At 34.8% G+C, this 12,789-nt stretch overlaps 1 protein-coding gene across 1 annotated transcript; it reads left to right on the top strand.

The window, feature by feature from the left end:
- LOC122607292 (protoporphyrinogen oxidase, chloroplastic) lies at positions 1–3,753 on the top strand. Its single transcript, XM_043780231.1, has 9 exons — positions 1–442; positions 1,327–1,512; positions 1,586–1,670; positions 1,748–1,895; positions 1,989–2,069; positions 2,184–2,355; positions 2,555–2,714; positions 2,794–2,897; positions 3,305–3,753. Exons 1-9 carry the CDS (start codon positions 71–73, stop codon positions 3,602–3,604), a joined length of 1,608 nt encoding a protein of 535 aa, XP_043636166.1. The 5' UTR covers positions 1–70; the 3' UTR covers positions 3,605–3,753.
- Positions 3,754–12,789: the final 9,036 nt, after the last annotated feature.

Below are 12,789 nucleotides of genomic sequence, written 5' to 3'. Positions count from 1 at the left end.
ACACAAATACACATTATTATAACAGGATAAGAAATCCAACCAATCCACGATTCCCCCCAAAATCTCAAAAATGACATCTCTAACAAACTTCACTCCTTTAAAACTAACAAACCCTAATTACCTAACCACCACAACCACCTACAACCACCGGAAACTTTCCAATTTCCGGTTCCGTTGCTCAATTGCCAGAGATTCCCCAACCGCTCCTTCAATCTCCGGCGATTCGAGTTCCCGGCCATTGCTCGATTGCGTGGTCGTCGGCGCCGGAATTAGCGGACTGTGTATAGCGCAAGCGTTGTCAACGAAGCACGGCGGCGACGTGGTCGTGACAGAGGCGCGTGAGAGAGTTGGAGGAAATATATCGACAGTTGAAAGAGATGGTTATTTATGGGAAGAAGGTCCTAATAGCTTTCAACCCTCCGATCCTATGCTTACTATGGTGGTATGTATATATATGATAAATGTTTTGTATACATGATTTGTTTAGTTATATTGAAATGTATGTAACTATAGACGAAAATGTCAATTAATTTTGGTATAAGTGTACCGGAATGTTTTCATGTTTTTGTTGATATTGTATGCACGTGATTACTTAATTCTGTGTTAGGTAGGAATTGTATTTTTGGTGACGTGACAGCGATATAAGTTGTAATATCATTGGAAACTATTGTCACGTTAGCATTTTACATGTTATAAGATGCCAGATATGAAACAGGCTAAGAGTGTACCTGTTGATCTGTTTTACAGTATGTGATTTGTGCCTTTAGCATTGGGTAATGGATTTTAATTGGTTTTTTTATATTTGATCTAGAGGTTTCTTTTAACCATTTAGTACTTGTTGTAATATGAATTTTACCTCGTAGCTATAGGGTAATAGAGTTATGGTTTCTTATATTTGATTGGAGGGTTTTTGAATCGTCTAGTACTTGATTTATAGTTCATTGTCAAAATCTTGACATTGAATAACGGCACAAGGAGTTATTTGTTGACTTACCTTTATGGATACTCCGATACTATAACTTATAACACATATTAGGACCCTAGGTGATGGCTACTAGCATTTAAGGAAAAATCTGCGAGTTTCAGTCTTATATTTTCTCAACTGTCTGCTGCATCTTTGTATGTAGAAAAGCTTACAACTATTTTCTAGATCGATATTTATCCCGAAGCATAGAGGAAAAAGGGGAACACCTTAACATGCCAGCATTCATCGTGATTTTTATCCTAATTCCATTTTAACTTGTTTTTATCTTTTTAATCTTATGATCTTCATACGTTACTTCTAGATATGTTGTATTTGCATGCTTGATCATTTGTTTGTATCAGGTGGACAGTGGATTGAAGGATGATTTGGTGTTGGGTGATCCAACTGCACCTCGGTTTGTGTTATGGGATGGTGATCTGAAGCCGGTGCCTTCCAGTCCATCTGATTTGCCTACCTTTGATCTGATGAGCCTTGGTGGGAAACTCCGAGCCGGTTTTGGGGCTCTTGGAATCCGCCCTCCACCTCCAGTTTGTACCCACATCATTTATCTCTCTTTCATTCTACATTACTACGTTGTCTACATTCTGACAAAGCTTACAGGACCGTGAGGAATCTGTTGAAGAGTTTGTCCGGCGTAATCTTGGTGATGAAGTTTTTGAACGTTTGATTGAACCATTTTGCTCAGGTAATACTATTTGTTACTTGACTTTGGTTAATTAAAGGATAGTCAACTTTAACTGGTATGAAATTATGATTTTTCAGGTGTTTACGCGGGGGATCCATCAAAACTTAGTATGAAAGCAGCATTTGGAAAGGTTTGGAAGCTGGAGCAAAATGGTGGTAGCATTGTTGGGGGAGCATTTAAAGCAATCCAAGCTAAAAATAAGAGTACCAAGCCTCCTCGAGACCCGTAATGTTTTTTTGATAGATCTTCAATAGTTCAATTAACTATTTTTGTGTTTCTACTTCTATCGTTGAATATTATGTATGTGGAACATGGCAGGAGATTACCAACACCGAAGGGCCAAACTGTTGGATCTTTTAGGAAGGGACAAGCAATGTTGCCTAATGCCATCTCAAAAGGGTAATCTCACACACTTCAATTCAATCATGGATATAAAAGGTTATGAGAAACCACCAAATTTGGGTATAGTGGTCATTGTTTAATAACTCTAATGAATCCTATGCATCTCTTTAGGTTGGGTAGCAGAGTGAAGTTATCCTGGGAGCTCGTAGGTATCACTAAATCTGAGAATAGAGGGTATAGTTTGACATATCGAACACCAGATGGATTGGAAAGTCTGCAGACTAAAACTGTTGTCATGACTGTTCCATCCTATGTGGCTAGTGACTTGTTGCGTCCTCTTTCGGTACGTAGACAACTGAAGTAAAATGTTTGAAGGTCATTAAGTTTTAGTCAGTTATGCTTATCTCCTTGATCATTAAATTTTTTCTCAAAGAACATACAATGAGACAAATAGGCCACGGATCCAAATACACAAGCTAGTTCTTTCCAGAAGCTATAAGCATGTTGTTCGTGTTCCTTTGTTAACCATTTTATTATTTTAGGTGGAAGCAGCAGATGCTTTGTCAAAATTTTATTATCCCCCGGTTGCAGCTGTATCTGTTTCCTATCCAAAAGAGGCAATTCGTGCGGACCGTTTGATTGACGGTCAGCTCAAGGGTTTTGGTCAGTTGCATCCACGAAGTCAGGGCGTGGAGACTCTAGGTCATTTTTCATCTACAGCTTCACCGATTTCTTGTTTTTTAAACGATGTGATTTCTTTAATAATTTCTGGATTCTTCAGGTACCATATACAGTTCGTCTCTTTTCCCTAACCGTGCTCCACCTGGAAGGGTTCTGCTCCTGAACTACATTGGAGGGGCTACAAATCCTGGTATTTTATCAAAGGTAAGTGAACTGTGGGATTAGTATTTACTACAGGTGGCAACTTCAACCCGTTTACTCCTGATGGGGGATATATTATAGTTATAGCAGGTCAAACGTGCAGACTAAAAAAGCACTTCAAGATCGAAATGTTTACTTAGGTTGAACACGTGAAACGAGTCGAAAGTTGCCCAAATTGTGCTTTTTTAAATGCGTTAATATCCTCAATTATTTTATTCAACCGGCAAAAGTTTTTCAGGACAACCGGAACCGGCCTGTAATTGTTTTTATAATCAACTGTATTGACTTATTACTCAGTCCACCCACTTTGCCATCTTTCAATTTCTACATTTGAGGTGAAGCAAATTGGCCTTTTAAAGTTTATTCTGTTTTGCAATCATTTCAGTGATGAAAATATTTTTTTCTATCAGACGGAGAGTCAAATTGTTGAAGCAGTTGATCGCGACCTACGGAAGATGCTGATAAATCCTAAAGCAGGAGAGCCATTGACCTTAGGAGTGAAAGTGTGGCCTCGAGCGATCCCACAGTTTCTGATTGGTCATTATGACATTTTAGAGGCTGCTAAATGTGCTCTTAGTCTTGCTGGATACCGGGGTATGTTTCTTGGAGGGAACTATGTATCTGGTGTAGCTTTAGGTAGATGTGTGGAGAATGCCTATGAGGTTGCAGCCGATGTAAGTAATTTTTTGTCACGGGGCGTGTACAAGTAATACGTCACTCTTCGGAAATTAGTGTTTATGAGGTTAGTAATTAAAGTTTTGGCACAAGGCATGTGGAAGTGAAAACGCGGACTTTCAGTGAAGTTAGTCATCTATTCTCAAGCCTCATGGCTAAATGTAATTCGAGTTAATATACTAAATGAGCCTCACGAGTCACGGCTGCACCGCTTGTTTATGTTTTTTAGTTCATAGACCGTCCATCAAAAGTCAACCTATAATCCTAAAATTCATCAAGTCAAAAAGACGACTTAATTAGGTTGGGTTGATAGTGTGAAGATACCAAGATTTTGGTAGATAAGTACAAAATGTAATTATTATGAATTAAGTATTTAATGAAATATATTTGGATAATGATTATTAAGATTTTTAATTTTTAAATTGATTAATAATGATATCTATCACTATTTATTTATCTATCTATAATACTCTATAAAAAAAACTAAACCCTTTCCTTTCAATTACTCGTAATTAAGATTTTGAAATAATTATATTACTCATTTTGTTTATTACTAATTTAAACATTTTCAACTATTTATCTATAATACTTTTAATGAAATAAATTACAACATAGATCCTCCAACCATTAAAAAAAATCATATTAACCCCTCTTACATCAACTAATTTACATTCACCACCATCGTCACCGTCACCATACTGCCACGGTCGCCACACCTTCGTCTCTATCACTATCACCGTCGCATCGCACGGACATCATCTAGTCAATATTTATTTATGAGGAATGGAGATATATCTATACTTTCTTATTAAATTAAACTGCCTATTTTTTTCAACTATTCTACCTTTGAAATACCTATTATACCCTCCTACAAACAACTATCCATTCTACTCTTTTAATTGATTTTCTCGTACTACCCTTCCATCTATTTCCCAATACTTATCCCTAATCTCTAATCCCCTCCTCTCTTGCTGTCGCCGAAAACCTAATAGAAAAATTAGTTTCATTTCTACGGCAACTACCATAAACCTACAAAAAGATTGGTTTTATCTCTCCCTCACCACCACCACCACAAATCACCCATTCCTTACAAGCTCTCAAATCGGTTAGGTGATTTTCCATTGAAATCGCTTGTTTTTATTTTATTTTATTATATCTAATTTCCTAATTTAAATCCATTGTTTTTGTATTTTTCCCAATTTTCTTTTTGAATTTGGTTTGGGTTAATGTTCTGATCATCCATGTATTTTGTTCGTACATTCACAAAAGAAAAAAGTACCGACACATTTAATCATCACTTTTTTAAAGGTACCGTCGCATCATGTGGGTACCCATCTAGCTAGTTGATGAATAAATTATTAGTATTGTTAAATTTAAGTTTTTTGTTTAATGAGTAATTTAAGAGTATGTTTAAATTTGGGTTAAAAAAAAAGAAAAAAAAGTAAATGTGTATTGATTTGTAAGTTGTAACCGTCTAATATTATAAAAAGAAAAAGAGAAACCACTCCTATATAAAACAGTCAAGCCTCTTGTATCATTAACCGGGTTGATTTAAGAGCGAACTTTGATCGAATTTTGGGTTTTCGAATTTGCTTTCCATCCACATCGATATCTGCCCAAGTAAGAAACCCTCGTTCCTGTCTCTCTTTAATTTACATCTCCATGTGCTTTTCGATCCTAATTATAAATATGCGGATAACCGCAGCATTACTACCCGACGCCCAAAGGAAGAGGAAAAAGTCGTCGTCAAAGGCAGATCAACAAATATTGATATATTGATAATAATGTAATAGAATAGAGAGGCTTCCAGCCAAGTCCGCATGTCGTTTCAAGTCTGTTTCCAAACACTGGAATTCGTTCCTATCCACACGTATGTTTGGACCACCAGCTCCATCACATGAACAAATCCTATAAACTTCTCTTACTTGACCAGCTAGCCCCCTGTAGATAAGGATTTATGCAGCAAACCCCTCAACCACGTACGGTTCCATTACCGTCGGTTTTAATGGACTGGAGGAAGCCGATCCTAGATTTAATTCGCTTGTAGGATGGATTGGTATGTGTAGCCGATCCTTGATCTATATTTCAATTTCACTGGCTAGGTGTAGGCATTATTATTAAGCAATGTGATCGATTGATTGCTAATTCAGGCGTTTGAATTCAACTTTTCATGAGTCAAGTAATTATTCTCAAGTTTATATATTAATAGTATATATACGATATCATAGTATAATATACAAAATAAAATCTATCCAAAAGGAATAAAATCTTTGGAAAGAAATAAAATCTATCTAAAAGGAATAAAATCTTTGGAAAGGAATAAAATCTATCCAAAAAGAATAAAATCTATCCAAAAGGAATAAAATCTTTTTAAAGATTTCGGACATTCACTATAAATAGTGACAGCAGATGAGATGGAAAAAAAAAAGAAAAAAAGGAACAAGAATACTCCTTTGGAGAGAATACTTGAACTCTCATCCCTCAAATCATTGTTAACATAATCACTACCCTCATAGGATTGGATGGTGTAAAACCGTATACGTAATACGGTTACCAGCAGGGATCGCCACCCAAATATCCTAATCTTCCTCACACCTTCCCATGCTAGGTGGCATGGGACCCACATAACTCTCTTTATTTATATAATGCTATTAGATTACATACTCCTTGAACCGTAAGTGTTAATCGACGTATCATCATATATACACTAATATCTATGCTAAATAATTAATAAACAAAATATGACACATAAAATTTTTGCGAGATATTTTTGGCGAAGCATTGCACAAAAAGCAGCAAGGCTAGGATATTTTTGGCCCACAATGTACCACGATGCAACAAAGATTGTCGACAATTGTGATAATTGCCAATGCCATGCTCCTATCATACGTCAACCCCAACACGACTTGACAAGTATTTCAAGTCCATGGTCGTTCTATCAATGGGGAACAGATATCGTAGGACCATTCCCAGAAGCACCAGGAAAAGTGAAATTCTTGGTAGTCGCAATCGACTATTTTACTAAATTGGCAGAAGCAGAGCCACTGGCAACAATAACTGGACATAAAATACTCAAGTTCGTATGGCGCAACATTGTATGTCGTTATGGAATTCCAGGAATTATCATCAGTGACAACGGAAAGCAATTCGCAAATAACCCATTTCGGGAGTGGTGTGAAGAGCTTAAAATAAGACAACAATTCACTTCAGTCGCACACCCACAAGCCAACGGTCAAACAGAGGTAACTAACCGCACCATCCTACAAGGCCTCAAAACAAGGCTAAACAAGGCAAAAGGACAATGGGTAGAGGAGTTACCAAACGTCTTATGGGCATACAGAATCACAGCGAAAACGGCTACGGGTTGCACTCCCTTCAGTCTTGTATATGGCTCAGAAGCAGTATTACCACCAGAAATAGGCCTTCCCACTTACCGTATCAGCCACTTTGAGCAAACTACAAATGACTGAAACTTACTCCTTAATCTTGATTTGGTGGAAGAACGACGTGAGATGGCAGCAATACTTAATGCCAAATACAAAACACAGACGGAACGATACTATAACAGCAGAGTGAAATACTTATATCTCAAAATTGGGGACTTCGTCCTAAGGAAAAACGAAGCAAGCAAACAAGAAGGGCTGAAGAAATTAGATCCAAATTGGGAAGGTCCATATCAAATAATCGGCATCAAAGGCCCGGGAACATACACCATAGCAGATTTGAAAGGAAAAATTATCCCGCGCACATGGCATATCAGTAACTTACGCAAGTTCCACTTTTAAGTTGTCCAAAAGACAAATAGTATTTTCAAACCACCCCTGGTGTTACTATTCATAACCCAATAAATAAAAAGGTTATCCTAATTGTTGATGTGTATTTCAAACACATCCACCATGTAAATCTTTATTCAATAAAGACTCCTACGGGATTATAATAAGACGTCGACAAATGCATGCGAAAAAGCCCGACATGAAAGGGTGAAAATATCGTAAAATATACGATAAATGTATCAATACGATACAATTCCCAGTATACGAGATATTATAACATTATGCACGAGAGATGTATAATGAAAAAAGAGAATTATACATTTAAGAAAAATAAAATCATTCACAATAATTGTATAGAATTATTAAAGGTGATAATCAATACTGATTACGAAAAAGTAGAGAATACTAAATAAATACATAATAATAAATAAATATATATATATATATATATATATAAATTAGATAAACAAATATATGATAAAAATAAGGTGGTCCTTAAGATGTACAATTATCTTTCACAAATAATCACATGTGGGATGAGGTTTTTTTATTGATATTGAAAGCACTTCAACACACATGCACTAAAGTTAGAATATCATTGTGTAAATATGATGATCGGGGAGTAGGTAAAATTTAAATACGTCCGATTAGCACCTACATCGTATGTCATAATGAATACATATTCGAGAGTAACTCTAAGTTAGAGTCCCCAAACCATCGTATGTCACTATTTGTGTCATTCGTATGTAGTTTAGTCAGAATATCTAAACTCTTTAGTTGATTAATAGTTTATATATCAACACATAAATAAGTATGTAACACTTGCATGATTTTAGTATCCTATGGTGTAGGTAAATTGTACGTATATAATATTCGAATTTATTATTATGTACATCTATATATAAAAAGTGATTTAGTAAGATTTGACAGTTTAAAACACCTACATCATTATATAAAGCTATATACTGGTTTAAATCATATATATTATTATTTCTTTGCTAAATCTGTACGTACAGATTTCAATAACACAATAGTATCGCATATAGGTGTTAATCGTTTAGGTTTCTTCCAACTAAACGCTACATAAGGTTTGCAGAACCATTACTGAGATTAGAGTATGTCAACGTTTTCTATTAGTCTTAGCTACTAACGTCTATTGCATTTTGATAGATTTTAAAACACTATAAACAAATAGCCATGTAAAAACAAGAAACAAAAGCAACTTCCATAACATCACCAGATATTTTACATAAGAGGCATACATGGTTGCTACTACAAATCACTTATTTTATAAAGCCAAAACTTGTAAAATCTCGATAATGGGAAAATTGGACTAGACGCCCTATAGAGATTTCACAAGATAGTGCAGCAGCAACTAAAACCAACCAAACAGCTGTCAAGGGAATCGACCGCCGATCAATTGTCAGAGGTAGATCACTTCATTATCCAGGTGATAAAGCTGGGACGCTTGTCGTTCTTTTTCCACAATCAGCCGATGGTTCTCTTGTTTACAGGCAACTAACTCTTCATCGTGGGAGATAACCATAACACGGAGCTCGTTATTTTGATATTCGAGAGTTTCCTTCTGGTGCGTCATGCCTTCCAAACGAACATTGAGGTCATAGTTGACTTGGCTCATTTCTTGAAAGCTTTTTTCGAACCAAGATGCGGGATCAACAGGCTCTTGTTTGACTTGGATAGTTTGAACAGAGCTATCGTAGACTACAGTGTGAGACGAACCAGGAAGATACATAGGATTTTCATCCTCGGGTTCTGGAGTGATTGGCTCAACGACCAGTCCTTGTGAGATCGCTGCATTCTGCGTTTCATAAATTCTATTAGTAACTCATGTATAGTAAAATATATGATACAAATTGACATAAAAGTTTTGATATACGTTAGTGAAATAGTCAACATATGCAAAAATATATATAATTTTAAAGTACAGTAAACTACAAATATAAATCGAAAGGATATATTTATAAAAACAAAACAAAAAAAAAGATGTGGAGCTGCATGATGTATATGGAGTGATAAAGACCACCTGGTTGGTCTCCATAGTATAAATAAGAGATAGCACAAAAAGTGTGGTAACACAATAGTACGTATATATATACACTTACAGCCAATCATTGCATCTACATATAGCCTTGAAACATGTCATGAACATGAACAGATGTCATACTTTGTGGTAATATAGCAACTTAGTATTCATGCCTACTAGTAAACGTGTACTTTAAAGATAAACGAATTATTTCCTTAAATAAATTTATAGTTATCCTTGGATACTATCTAATAATCTATTTAGATAGTATTAAAAAGTACATACATATATTTGTATGTTTTGAAAGTCTTGATTCACCTAGCATAGATACATATTTATACGGTACTCCGCTATTGGCTCATCAATATTTTTAAAATTCATATGTCAAAAAAATAAAATAAAAATAGTATATATATATATAATTTTTATTTTTTTTTACCATATGAATTAGGGGGCTTAATAGTATATATACGATATCATAGTATAATATACGGAATAAAATCTATCCAAAAAGAATAAAATCTTTGGAAAGGAATAAAATATATCCAAAAGGAATAAAATCTTTGGAAAGGAATAAAATCTATCCAAAAGGAATAAAATCTTTGGAAAGGAATAAAATCTATCCAAAAGGAATAAAATCTTTGGAAAGAAATAAAATCTATCCAAAAAGAATAAAATATATCCAAAAGGAATAAAATCTTTCTAAAGATTTCGGACATTCACTATAAATAGTGACAGCAGATGAGATGGAAAGAAAAAAAGAAAAAAAGGAACAAGAATACTCCTTTGGAGAGAATACTTGAACTCTCATCCCTCAAATCATTGTTAACATAATCACTACCCTCATAGGATTGGATGACGTAAAACCGTATACGTAATACAGTTACCAGCAGGGAATCGCCACCCAAATATCCTAATCTTCCTTACACCTTCCCATGCTAGGTGGCATGGGACCCACATAACTCTCTTTATTTATATAATGCTATTAGATTACATACTCCTTGAACCGTAAGTGTTAATCGACGTATCATCATATATACACTAATATCTATGTTAAATAATTAATAAACAAAATATGACACATAAAATTTTTAAATATATATAAAAAAAACTTAAATGATTATAATAAACATATATAAATTTTTTGATAGGAATTTGGAATTAAAGGTTTCCCATCCCCATTAGTGAAAAAAATTACATCTGCATATCTTTATCTGAACTTGGTCAACTCAGGAATCCAGTCAAAAGTTTTAAAGTTTAGTCTGTTTTGCAATCTAATATTCTAATGTGGTTGGTGATTCATTTCATTGATGAAAATATTTTTTCATATCTTACGGAGAGTAGTCAACTTGTTGAAGCAGTTGATCTACGGAAGATGCTGATCGTAAATCCTAAGGTAGGAGAGTCATTTACCTTAGGAGTGAAAGTGTGGCTTCGAGAAATCCCAGAGTTTCTGATAGGTCATTATGACATCTTAGAGGCTGCTAAATGTGCTCTTAGTCTTGCTGGATACCGGGGTATGTTTCTTGGTGGGAACTATGTATTTGGTGTAGCTTTAGGTAGACGTGTGGAGAATGCCTATGAGGTTTCAGCGGATCGATGCAAGTACTTTTTTTCTTGTCACAAGGCGTGTACAAGTAATACGTCACCCTTTGGGACATTAGTCGATCTTTAGGAGGTTAGTAATTAAAATTTTGGCACCAGGCATGTAGAAACGAAAATGCCGACTCAGTGAAGTTCTCAAGCCTCGTGGCTACATGTAATTTGAGTTGATATTATTAAATGAGCCTCACGGCTCCACCGCTTGTTTTTGTGTTTTAGTTCATACACCGTCCATCAAAAAGTTGAGTTATATTGACAAATGAATGTAACTTTTGCCATATTAATCTATGTTCTTTTAAAATTATACGAGCATGGTACCGCGCAATGCGGAGGCGGTGGTGGGGAAGACGGTCTAGTGGTGTCGGTGATGTAATTGTGATAGTGGAAATTTTTTAGAAGATAAAAGCTTTAAAGTGTTAATTATTAAATTAAAGGTTTAAAGTGTAAATTAATTCATTAAGGATAAATTTAATATTTTATAAAAACTACATTTTAAAACTAAGCAAAATTACACAAACAACACATAATAAAAAACAGTTGGACATTTAAAAAATAAAAATAAATTCAGGTTTTATTAATGGATGAAAAATAAGGTTTTGCTGTTACAGCATAAAAACTTAATGTTAGGACATCCACAATGGCAAAGCTTTTTCCCAAAAGCTTTTTATCTATACTCCCTATTAAAAATTATATGGAGGTGTTGAAAAGTTTACAAGTTTGGGACATGCGATTTTACTTTTTTACCCTTTCTTTTAAAACAAAACATAAATATCCTCATTCTATCTTTCACTTTCCAAAACAACACACACAAAATATTCTTTCTTATGGTATACCAAAACAATACACACCCCCTTTATTTCCGTGAATAACCACCGCTGTCGTCCATCATCACCAACACCCGGCGACCGTCGTCCATGATATCCGTCCCAACGCACGGGTACCATGCTCGTTATAAAAAGTTTTTGCCTCAATGGTAAAAGCTTGAAACTAGCATTAAATCTTTTAAATTGTAATAAAATATGTAAAAGAGAGTGTGTAAAAGCTTGAAGTTTTACAAGTCATTGGAAAAAAAGCTTTTACTCTCAATGATAAAAAGTCTTTATAAAAGGTTTTTATAATAGTATCAAGTCTTAGAAAAAACTTTATAAAAACACCATTGGAGATGCTCTTATAAGCCAATTTAATGACTGTAAAATGTTAATGGAAAATAGTTGGCAATGATGAGCAATAATTACCTCATTAAGTCATTATCTTTTTATCCGGACTAGAAAGTATAATCAATTGTTAATTAAAATTTAAAAGGCGCCTGGTAACCCGACCACCTTTTTGGTAACTCGACAAGACTTTTTGCAGCGACCCTGACAGGGGGCCCACTTTTATTCTGCCATATTTACCATTATAGACATAGGGGCCCGCACTTTTTTCACTTTTTGCAGCGAGGGTCGCTGCAAAAAGTATTAGTGATCGAGATACCAAAAAATAGTGGTGGGGATATGGGGGGCGATTTAAAATTCTTCTGGTTTTAACAAAAATACTAAAATATAATATATTTTTCAAAAAAAAGATGAATGTTCTTGTAGAGTTGCATCATCATTACTCACAACTCAGGACATTCTCTTTGTTTGACACTTAAATGAAAAGCATTGAAAGTCAAGGGACTAATAATGTACTACTTATAATTCCAACCTCTACAAAAAATTCAAATAAACAAAAATGAAAAAACTATAGTCGACCGTTGAAGTCAATTTCTATTTTCTTTTCAAAACTAAATCTATATCTATAGATAGATATACAAGATATA

Source organism: Erigeron canadensis, chromosome 7 (genome assembly GCF_010389155.1).
Source record: "Erigeron canadensis isolate Cc75 chromosome 7, C_canadensis_v1, whole genome shotgun sequence".
In the NCBI taxonomy this organism is placed as follows: Eukaryota; Viridiplantae; Streptophyta; class Magnoliopsida; order Asterales; family Asteraceae; genus Erigeron; species Erigeron canadensis.
The sequence above is the reverse complement of the archived record's forward strand: the minus strand, read 5'-3'. Positions and strand labels throughout refer to the sequence as shown.

Excerpts from the sequence above, each read along its gene's own strand:
- LOC122607292 (XM_043780231.1), top strand. The coding sequence starts at position 71 with ATGACATCTCTAACAAACTTCACTCCTTTAAAACTAACAAACCCTAAT. Across the intron at positions 1,513-1,585 it reads GAATCCGCCCTCCACCTCCA|GACCGTGAGGAATCTGTTGA; the intron begins GTTTGTACCCAC and ends CAAAGCTTACAG. Across the intron at positions 1,671-1,747 it reads GATTGAACCATTTTGCTCAG|GTGTTTACGCGGGGGATCCA; the intron begins GTAATACTATTT and ends ATGATTTTTCAG.